This window comes from Hesperophylax consimilis, chromosome 23 (assembly GCF_061612785.1).
Source record: "Hesperophylax consimilis isolate HC1 chromosome 23, BYU_Hcon_1.0, whole genome shotgun sequence".
Taxonomy (NCBI): Eukaryota; Metazoa; Arthropoda; class Insecta; order Trichoptera; family Limnephilidae; genus Hesperophylax; species Hesperophylax consimilis.
In genome coordinates this window covers 7,699,986-7,711,993 of record NC_142858.1, presented here as the reverse complement: position 1 = coordinate 7,711,993, position 12,008 = coordinate 7,699,986, and the positions used below count along the sequence as shown (strand labels likewise).

The 12,008-nt window shown below is 35.1% G+C and overlaps 1 protein-coding gene across 1 annotated transcript in view; it reads right to left on the bottom strand.

The window, feature by feature from the left end:
• The window catches only part of twz (BTB/POZ domain-containing protein twz), a 154,704-nt gene that overhangs the window by 30,924 nt on the left and 111,772 nt on the right, over positions 1-12,008 (bottom strand). The window contains exons 3-5 of the mRNA XM_089645697.1: positions 7,400-7,744; positions 6,694-6,870; positions 1,586-1,795 (exon numbers count right to left, since the gene is read on the bottom strand). Of these exons, the coding sequence (XP_089501823.1) occupies positions 1,586-1,795; positions 6,694-6,870; positions 7,400-7,744 (732 nt within the window). The remainder of the gene's footprint in view (positions 1-1,585; positions 1,796-6,693; positions 6,871-7,399; positions 7,745-12,008) is intronic.

Sequence of the window (12,008 nt, the reverse complement as noted above, 5' to 3'; positions counted from 1 at the left end):
ACTGGTGCTGGGTGTGGGTATTGAATGTTCGGAGCTGCAAGCATCGATTCAACAAAACGACGGATAAAAGTAACTTAACTGACTTGTTGAGTTCCTCGTAAGACAGGTACTGCCTTCGCCAGATGCTTATCTCGCCCCGCAGTCTGGAAGAATGTTAGTTTGATAGTTGCGAGCTTAGAGCTTTAAAATATAACAGAATCATGATAACACAGCACACAGTGGCTCAACGAAAGCTATCCACTCTCGGGGCATTGTAACGTGTATGCTTGTATACGCTAAGAGAAATTCATCATTTAAAGTTGTTAGAAAGCAAGTTGGGCTTGTTTTTAATTGATATTTTGAAATAATTATTACGTCTAGAAATCACAAAAACCGTGACCAAGAAATCTTGTCCTTCTCCCGTCCTTTTTGTGTTAATACCGCACAAGAGTTCCAACTGCTGAGAACCATCTGGAACCAATGAGACATTGGCATCCCCATCGGGAACTACTGTGAGGCTGAAGGTGATGGGGTGGGAGGAGACGGAGAAGAGAAAGGCAGTGGAGTACCTGGCTATTAAGATGTTGTCAACAAACACGGCTAAAGATATTTCATGCAAAATTTCATGCAACATTTCAATCCTGAATAGTGGTCTTAAACCATGGTAATTCCGAGAGTATCTTACTGATATTATCGGATTTTTATTTTTTTAAATCAGGAAAAAAGTCTAAATAGGGGTTGTGTCACAGAATTGATAAATTAGTAAATTTTAAAGTTCTGTGAAAGTTCTATCCATATTCTGTTATTATATCATTATGGGCAAATTTCTCCACATGACTGAAATATTATCAGAACTTGAATAGAGGTTTCAAAGCGCTTGAATGGTAACTTTGAAATTTGAGGAATAGTTCAAATTCTGTTCAATTCTAGTCAGTTACAATAAACAAGCCCATTATAGAAATGGTGAAAAAAATTGAGAGAAAACACCGCACATATTTTACACCTAATAAATTTTTCTCCTCACTCCGAGCTCCGAACTTTTCATTTAAACAACAATACATAACAATAAAATATCGCAATTGCTTTCTCTGCCCGTTGAGTTAATGAGTCGATAAATCTGAAGAATGAAAACCAAACGCAATGAAGTTATTTTGACCGAGCTATTAAATGAGCCCACATAAATACATAAATGATAATATTGTGAGCTTCACTGTAATCAATCCATCTCTCTCATATTACGCAATCTACAAAAACACGTAAAGGAAAGGGTTGTTACAAATGATATCTCAGCGTTAGATAAAATGCAGAGCTCCGTTGTAACGCCTTTTTGGTTACATTCGTCTTTTATAAGTTAAAAAAGGAAGAGATTATAAAATAACGCGACTATCAACAGTATAACTAGATAAGATTTCAAGTTCAAGTTTATTTAAGTACACAAAACATACACATGACACGTTTTGACTACCCAACAAGGAAAATTTTCCTGATTTTAGGATAGTCAAAATTACATTTTAATAAAATTATACTATTGGTAAAGTAAATGTATGTAAGTACAATAAAAATAAAATCAAATTTTTAAACAAATAAAAAATTGTGTTTCACTTACTTGGTGAGCGTCTCGAGCGAGGACGTATATATGGTCCCTCCGACGTCGATGTGCACTGGCGCCGAGAAACGGCTGGCGCCCGCCACGCACGGGATGCCGGTAGGCTTGCCGGGGTGCGCTTTGACCTTCTCCCCGCTCGTGCTGGGGCCCGGGCTCGCCGAGTTGGCAGTAGTCGGCGAGGTTGCCGGAGACACGCCGGGCGAGATCAACCTGAAAGAAAAAGGGGCTGATTAATACCACATCAATGAGGAACTCCAGTCAGCTTTTTTGTTTCGTTTTATATGAAAAGGCTTTTAAAATTGGTTTCCATACTAAGGTCCCGCAAGAGTTAACGATAAAACGCTTTTATTGTCGCCAAATATTTGAATATATCTCGTGGCCTAAGGGTGGTGGTGCCAAATGGAATGTTAGTAGGCTAACATCATCGAGCGGGGAGGAATGTCAGATAAGAGTCTCGAAATTCACTCGGCGCGACCGAGTAATCAGTCTAAACACCTCAACGGAAAGGGTTACATGAGGTATTCATACTTCGTCATGTAGATCTTGGGGTGCTCTATAAAGGCAGCTATAAATAAAAACGTAAAATATGTAACGTTAATGTAGAGAAACTACCAAACCCAGTTTTTTGGCAATTATAACCGATAGCACTTTTACCAAGAAACTTGTTACTAATTTAAACTCTTCCTTTGCCTCACGAAAATAGTGATTATTATTTAAAGTGATAAAAGTTTCATACGATAGCTTCAAATGATATCACAATAGTTTGTTAATCTCTCCACTATGCTTCGTAATGGTGCTACGAACAATGAATAATGACGTCATGGGCGTTCGTTCTCTTGGTTCCAGTCTTTAAAAAAATCAATTTATTATTAATTTGTAAGAATTTGTTCAGAATCTGGCCATGTTTTTAAAGTCATATTGTTCATAAGTTCTTTGCAACAGGCGACGTGGCGATGGAACTGCTTTAGCACATTGTTACCCTTTTTTATAGCAATCGTACAACTTCTTCTCGAGCTTATTTGAAGTTGCGCATCATCTGGAAAACTAGACAATCTTCACCAAGCGGGAAACTATTTATTATCTCGGTACTTCAACTCCTCGTCCGTTCGAAAATTTATGATACTATGTACTTGAAAATACGATGTTTACTTGAAATGAAAAATAACACTTTTTGCCGATATACAACAATCAAATCAATCTTATCTAATCTTTCACCTCTTGTCTAATTGCATATTCAGCTTATATAGTGCCCCTTTAATTCAGAAATTGGAAATCATCAGGGCCAGATAATTGCATCCTAATCCGTCACGTTAGTTACGAATCCATGAGTTGCTACGTATTCTTTCAATCTTCCTAGAGATGTTCAAATGAGTAATCTTATATTTTATCACTCGTCGTAAAGTAACCAAGATATTGAAGTTCTCTAATGTTAGATCTTGTATATTAGCAATGTTTGGTCTTTCAATGAAGAACTTCAAATTGTTAGTCCATTATATTAATATTGACAGTCAAATGATCAATAAATAATTAAATAATTGTTGAAGACAATACTAGTGTCAATAATAAATCTGAAACAGAAAAATCTATATTCCCTTTACACCTCGTATATTCGCCCGCACTTGGAACACTGTACACCGATTTGTACTCCTTCATACCAAGCCCATATTGAAAAAATAAAGAGAATTAAAAAAAAAATAAACACATATATATAAACTTCACTTACACTTCTAAAATTATACCGAATCCATTAAATGTCATAATTTTAACTCCCTTTAAACCAAACCTCTAATTTTTGATCAAATCTTGTTGTTTAAAATCCTAAATAATGGTCTGGACTCACCAGAACTTACCGATTGAATAAATCTTCTATTTTAATTCTTATTTTATTAACCCTCGTGTAGAACAAATATTCGAAAAAATCCCCAATTCCTCGTGTATGTGCACAATATAATACAAAATTTTACAGCATTGACATTTTTAGTAATAACCTAAAGAAATGTCTATATGAAGTAATGCGTACGATCGATTATTAATATGAGAGCATGGAATGTATCGGGTGCATCTCCTATCCTCTTCCTATATTCTTCTTCCTCTCCCCTTACTATAACCCTAAATTAATTGTAAGACATTAAATCTTCATTTCCAATGAGCATAAGAAACTTCTGTGGCCTGACTTCAGTTCACTTGTATATTTATTATTGTATATTTTGTAAAAGCTGTTTGTTTCTTACAAATAAATAAATAATAATATGTCAAAATATTCATAATACTGGTATCTTTATACCAACACGACAGGTTAACTTCTTGAAAACAAATTGTAATAAGTTAAAAAAAATATACAACTGATATCGAGAGGTATATATCTCTAAACTGTTGTCGATACCCCTTCAAAAAAATGTTTCCTCTCGTGATGTGCCAACAGTAAACTAATTGACCTCAAATTGATAATCATGCACTAGAGTTATAACGTGAACCTTACATGTTTTATATCGACATGTTTCGATACTTTTTTACATTTAAATATGAACTAATTCGAAAGAGAAGTTAGTTCAAATATCCAAAATTTTTCACGAGCCACAGATAAAGAACAACTGTCCCAAAGAATTACGTTAGACTGCGAATTCGCAATAATAATCTAAATCTTCCGTTATAATTGGAGGTACATGCAAATAACACATATTAAACGGCCTTTATAACTTGCGTAGGCGATAGATTTCTGTAATTGAGCGATATCAAAGATCCATAAACAGAACGCAATTATTTTGCTGTACGGTAAATGTTATATAACAGAACTATTTCTATCCGCCACACAGAGTGGTCACTTATCCAATCACATTATTTCAACTTAAAAAAGCTGGTTCCACAAATTAAAAAAAAAAGATTGTTTGTAATAAATTGACCCATACAAAAGTTTAAAATATGATGCAACTTGTGAGTGGACTTTAGATGTAGCCAAGGTGATCCTTTCTCAAACTAACCAATACTTCATGCACCTTATATTTAATTATTTTTTAGCGGAATTACGTCTAATTTATACAATAAGTGGCACGCAATAGAATAAAAACGTAAATTGTAAGTAGAGGATAGTATATGGAATAAGTAAAGGCAGAAAAAATTAGAAGAAAATGGAAGTCATAAAAGTTGTAATATTTCTTCACTTGCTTAGTGACAAGACACAAATTGTGACTTATTAAAAAAAATCAAGGTCTTGTCTTGAGTTGACCAATCTGCACATTCTGGATAATGATGAATAAGGAAGAGCAATAAATTATTTCTAAATCTCCGGGTGGGGGTATGAAAAGGGATGAGTTGTTTTAAATTATTTGAATCAATAATACAGGATATAATTTTTTTCATTAAATTATATCAGACTACGGTCTTCTATAGCAAAAAGTAATTGTCTTTTCAAATCTTAACCTCCTGGCAATGATTACATTTAAATATTAGACTTTGGAACATGCCGTCAGATGTGATTTCTGTATTTGTTCTTCCAATGTTTCAATTCATTCCAAAGTGCTCCAAAGAACCAGCGTCATTGATAACTTTAGCACTGATGAACGGTCGAAAGACATGCCAAAGGCGTGATTAATCTTTGTAAACGAATAACTTAGTACAGACTCTAGACAAGTCCGATTATGTTCCAAGCAATAATTGAATAAGAATAGAAATATCCAAATATACCTTTGTGGTTCCAAATGATTAATATTGCGTTTTTATTTGGGATGGTTGTGTGGAAACGTCTGAATGAAACTTTGGATATATAAATTCATTTTGTGACTCACTTTTGCGCTACGCTACATATTCCAATGAAGCTGAACCATCTGCCGCTAAAGACACAGAATATAGTATACCAATTATATTTGAATCAGTTTATGACTCATTATGGCGCTAAACTCCACATTCCAACGAAGCTGAACCATCTGCCGCTAGAGAAACCGAATATAGTATACCAATTACAATTGAATCAGTTTATGACTCATTATGGCGCTAAGCTCCACATTCCAACGAAGCTGAACCATCTGCCGCTAGAGACACTGAATATAGTATACCAATTACAACTGAATCAGTTTATGGCTCACTATAGCGCTAAGCTCCACATTCCAACGAAGCTGAACCATCTGCCGCTAGAGACACTGAATATAGTATACCAATTACAATTGAATCAGTTTCCCCTTCTTTCAATTTCAACACCATTTATTCTCATTCAACAATACAATCAAAAATAATAAAAAAAGGATAAAAAAATAAACAAAAATCACCAGATAACTAAATTAAATAAGTTTTGGTGTATTCTGATAAAACAATTTCATACCTCAGAAGCAGTCATTCCTCGTTTTGAATTGAACCTCCGCACAGCATCCCCAAGGCTGACTTAGAACCTGATACAAGTTTCAGGGCCTTCTGTGTAAAGTATATAAATACAATATTGATTTCTACAAACGTACGCGAAAAAGACACCATCCGCTATTACACATTTTAACGAGGGTTAGTCGAGACAACGATAATGATTACTTTGATACTTATTACCTTAGTTTAAAGACCACATATATCAATAAATTACGAAATGCGAACAAAAAAGATGTAAAACTGGGTTTAAATCATACAAACAGCGATAGTGTGAATTGTGCGGAATGATTACGATAACGAGTAGGTACTAATTTATGTCATATTTAAAAGATGATACATAGTATTGGGGTCACATACATAATTTTAAATCTTTGTGATAGTTGTACAACAAGCATAATATAAGAAATGTACGAAACACACAAAGAAAAGTGTGATTGATGCCGAATGATAATGAAGACGAGTAGGTACCAATATTGTCTTAACTTGAGGGGTGCGCAAATAATGACAAGATGACACCAACAATAACCGAAGTAAATAAAAACGATTTAAAGAATGCTTTAAAACACACAAGGCGAGGTGTCACGATTGCCGCGGAATGATAATGAAGACAAGTTGGTACCAATATTTCCTCATCTTGAGAAATGAATAACACTATGACAGTGACAATAGCGGAAGTAAATACAAACAACTAAAAACAAAATTTTAAGAAGGGTTTAAAACACACGGAATGATCATAAATACGAGTAAAGGTCTGGTCTTACCTCATTTTGAGGGGTGCGCAATTTGGCGGAGGGAACACGATTCCCACATTCTGCATGTTGCAGCCGGACATGTGCACGTTAGTGTGGACCTGAGTTGAGGTCGTCATGTCTTTCGGTTCCCCCATACGTAATTCCATCTCCATATCGGCAGAAATTACAGACTCCACCCTCTGCCTGCTAAAGTCAGATGCGTTAAGATTCATTTTTTTTTTAAATTTACACGTACTGCCTGATTAAGATAATTTTTTTAGTCATACCTCAGCTTCCTTTGTGCCATCAATTTGATTAAGTTTTAAAAACTCGTTAACTAACCCAGGGGCATACGTAAGCAATATAGCAAGCAGTTATGATTGAAAGTGTAGAGATATAAAGGAAAATTAAATACCCTCACATTGCCGACCCCGTATGTTTCCTCTGTCCTACAACAGGTTCATTCCTTCCTTTCCTCAAAAAAAAAACTTCACCTAGCATCCCCAAAAATGACATAGTTCCTGAGAGAAAATTTCCGCATCAGGGCCTCCAATGTGGAGTTAGCAATAAAATAATTTAAAATCCACCTCTGATCCTAAATTTTAAAATGTCATAATTTGTAATATCAGTGTAAGACTGAAAATAGCCGTGATAAGCTACGACTGGTACGATCTAATAATAAATGATGGAAAAGGAAATGTTTGGACTATACTTCAATGGTATAAGATAGACTTACCTCATCTTATGAGGGTTATGCGTGACTGGCACCGGAGGGAACACGATGGGCGGCATGCGGTGCATTGGAGTCTGCATCATGCCCACCGGCGGCATGTGCATGCTCGACCCGGCGGACAGATCCTTAGGCTCCATCATACTGTTCTTGATCTCCAATTCCTGCTGCCGTAACTCCTGCTGGCGCATTTCTACCTGACGCATCTCTTGCTGGCGACACTCCATCTGGCGAATTTCCTGCTGCCTTAACTCCTGCTGCCTGTGTTCTTGCTGCCGATGTTCTTGCTGGCGTAGTTCTTGCTGCTGACGGATCTCTTGCTGACGGGGGTCGGACTGCGTTGTTCTGCGCCTATAAAGTAATTTATTTAAATGAGTAAATTCAACTGATGTCAAGTGATAATGTCTGATGATTGGACAGCATAGGGTGGATTCTAAAGAATACCACAACAAACAAAAAATTCTCTCAATAATGACCTGATTTTATAATAATTTACGATAAACTTATAGATAACATCCAACGCAAACAATACATTATGTTTTTTCTTCAATAAAACATCACCAAAAAGAAATACCACAAACTTTAAATCCAGTTGCACTTCTTGAAGTGCCCAATAATTTTTAATGTTTTGATTCATGTATTATTATGTGAGGATCACGAATAACAAAATAAAGGCAAAAGTTTTCCCCTAGATATAGAAAGGATATTTACGTAAAACCTTTAACAGAAAATTTAATGTTAGTAAAAATCTGCATTGCATTCTGTTGTACGATTTCCTCTTTAAAATGTGCTTATTTGAACAAAGACACTACACTTGTACCATTCCAAAGCTTTGTCAATAACAGAAGAGCTCTAATAAAGTCCTGCCATTTCACAATATGGTTTCCTACTACTCCTTACTACTGAAGTATAGTCCAAACATTTCCTTTTCCATCATTTATTATTAGATCGTACCAGTCGTAGCTTATTACGGCTATTTTCAGTCTTACACTGATATTACAAATTATGACATTTTAAAATTTAGGATCAGAGGTGGATTTTAAATTATTTTATTGTTAACTCCACATTGGAGGCCCTGATGCGGAAATTTTCTCTCAGGAACTATGTCATTTTTGGGGATGCTAGGTGAAGTTTTTTTTGAGGAAAGGAAGGAGTGAACCTGTTGTAGGACAGAGGAAACATACGGGGTCGGCAATGTGAGGGTATTTAATTTTGCTTTATATCTCTACACTTTCAATCATAACTGCTTGCTATATTGCTTACGTATGCCCCTGGGTTAGTTAACGAGTTTTTAAAACTTAATCAAATTGATCAATTATCCTTTGTCAACGAGAATTTTCTGTTTTAAATAATATATAATTTCAAAAGAATTATCCCATAATTTATTTTTGTACATCTTGTAACAGTTAATAATGAAAGTGGACTCAAATTCCCTGGCACGCAATTAATCCACAAGGATTTCAAAATATTAAAAATAAAGAGCGTTGCTAAAAATAACAATCAATTATATAAAGTAAAATTGTAATTGTGGCACGTAACAAGCCATTTTGGAATGCGTATGATTGAAATTAATTGAAAATTCAGTTGAATATGCCATAAAAGAAATCAAAGAATATTATGAAGTCGTTGGAAAAAACTCAATTCGGTGGTGATGGAAATCAATAGGGCTCAAGCACGTTATAATTACCGCTGGAATTACGACGTAGTCTAATTGGGTAATAATGTTTCAGTGCTAATTGGTTTTTTGCGTTTTATCATTTCTAGTGTGATACTGATCATTCGTAATGAAATTACATTATCCATGGACTTTTTCATACCGCACCACCTAATCAGACTATGCTAGATGCTTTACTGTAACAAATTAGGAATGGTGTAAATTGGCGCCCAACATGGAGCAAAGTGAAGATTACCGTCACAAGAAACGCTGAGATCAGAGCAAATACTATCGTATGTAGGTTTGTGTCAAAAAGTGTCTGAAAACGATGCCTGAATCACCGCCAGCCAATTAGCCAAGCGCCAGTCGATTAAGTCGGTAATTGCGTCATAAACCACGGCGCTGAACAAGGTTACGCACACTTGTAATTGTCAGGTCGCGCAACCTGCCGTGTTGTGGGTGGCTTCCGCTCCATCAACGCTGTTTATCCTCGGCGCGATGATGAATGCAATGTTTTGTGAACGGGTTTGCCGGCAACCTGGCCGGGTAGGTACCCGGGTAGCCAGCAGCAGTAGCCGCTGACGCCGTTCCAGAAATGCCCTGTTATCAAGTGGTAATAAGCAATAAGCGGCGCTAGTTGTTTTCGAATCTTAAATAGACAGATAGTGGATCGCTCGCGCTGGTCGTTGGTCGCTAGTCTCGAGTCTCGGCGCTGACCCAGTAGCCCCCAGGGCCGGCGCCAAGGGGCGGACCAACTCCACTGGTCCCACGTCATCTCGCACATGGCTCCGTCACCGAATGCTTTGACACACTTTTAATTAAGCCGGCGCCCGACTTTCCGCAAAAAACGAGTGATTTTACGTATGTAGTCAAGTTTCGAACTATTCATGGCAATTTACCACTATTGTTTAAGTTATCTTCAGCAGTATATTAAAAATGTGCGAAACATGCCTTTAGCCACGATTTACGAACATAATTTAATAATAACTTTGAAATGAATGTAACTTTCCTAAAACTTTTTAATTCTACTTATACTAACCGGCTTCGCCCATCAGTTACATTCATGTATTTGCACAATAATAAAGCATTTGACTACATTATATTACTCTGAAAATCCTAACAAAAAACAGACACAAATTAAACCATGATCTCGGTGATACTGTTTTTATATATTTATTTTACTGAACAACGTGGATTAGTAGCCTAGTGGACATATGCATCGGTTCCCATCCCGGTATTATGAGTTCAATTCTCTGCTATTAGCTAACACGACTCACGACTTTAATTAGGTAATCATATAAAAAGGTAACTTACAAAATTGTGTAGCTAATTTAAACAGGCAAACAAAAAATTATTATAACTAAAATTAAAAATCAATAACCGAAAATATATATATATATATATTTTTTTTATGATAAACTAATGTTTATAAGACAAGGCTTTTTATGCAAATCACAAAATAATAATAGTTTATAATTTTTAGAAGCACAAATTAATCTAGTGGGAAATTTAGCACTAACGAGGCCTTTCCTACAAAATAAAGTTGGTTGTTTACAGGTGAAAAAAATTAAGTTCTGAGAGCACGTGGCCGGATATCAGAAGATGCAGGTTCAATTCCCGTGGGTGGTATTTATTTTCAATTTGTATGGATGTTTCAAGCGACTAGTTATTGTTTATAATAATCCGAAATATATATGTACTAAATTTTAGTTAGGCACACAAACAGATTATTACCTAAGTGAAGATATTTTAATATTCAATATATATGGTTATAATAGTTTCAAGGAAACGATCGGACCTGTGTACAGACTAATAAATGTTCCGGAATCCACTTCGCGAGCTGCAAACTAAGGCTTGCAGCATAAATACACCATGACATGTACTCGACTGATAGAATTTATCGTGAGCCATATCTAAATGCTACCACTCTATTGAGGAATAAAAAAGGCTGCGATCTGTTAGGTTTATATTGAACGGCTGCGAAGTACGGCGCGTGGCATTAATGGGTACTACATTTGCTGCATCATATGTTCACATAAATATACATTATACATACGTTGGATAACATTCATAAGTACTAAACCAAATTAATATCTCTTTATTATTGAATTGATTTTAAACTAGTCCAAAAAGGATGTTTCTAAGTTCCGAGTTAAAAATCAAAACAAAAATTTCCTTTAAATAGGTAGGTACTGAAATAGCCACCTAATTAATTATAAACAATGTGTTTTAATTTTTTTGTCAATTTCAAGTAAACAATTATGCAATTTGTCTAAAGAAACGTCTTTCTTTCTTCAAAAATTATTCAGGAAGGTGGGTACAATAATTTTATTTACTTTAAAAATACCTTAGAATACAGAATAAAACATTTTTTACAATAAAAGTATTAAAAACAATTATACAATGAAAACAAACCAATGTGATAACTAAAACTATAGGAAACCAAATGTTAACTGTAGCATCCCATCTAAATTACTGCACAAGTGTAATCTTTCTGAGTATCAAAACCCAAATTAAGAGAATGGAAATAATTCAGAACAGAGGCATGAGGTCAATGTTGTGTTGTAGCAGGTATACTTTAATAAAAACCATGCAACGCTAACTCAATCTCTTAAGTGTGTGGCAACGATTAGTTTACAATACCTTAGTGTTTTTCTATAAGTTAAAAAATAAAATTTTACCAAATTATATGTTAAAGAATGTTAAAATTAATAGTACAGTTCATTTATATCCTACGAGAAACTGCAACGATTTTAGGCTTACTAAAAAAAATTTATCGTAAACACAAAACAATATTTATTATAAAGGTTTTAAAATGTTCAATGAAATCCCGGTAATTGTTAAGGAAGCTAAAAGTCTTGCAGTTTTTCGTGGATTATGTCTCAATGTTGTTCTAAGTCCAAATTTTAGTATGTAAGTAGTAAATAATATTATAGTAGTCCTAGGAAAGAATATATTAGG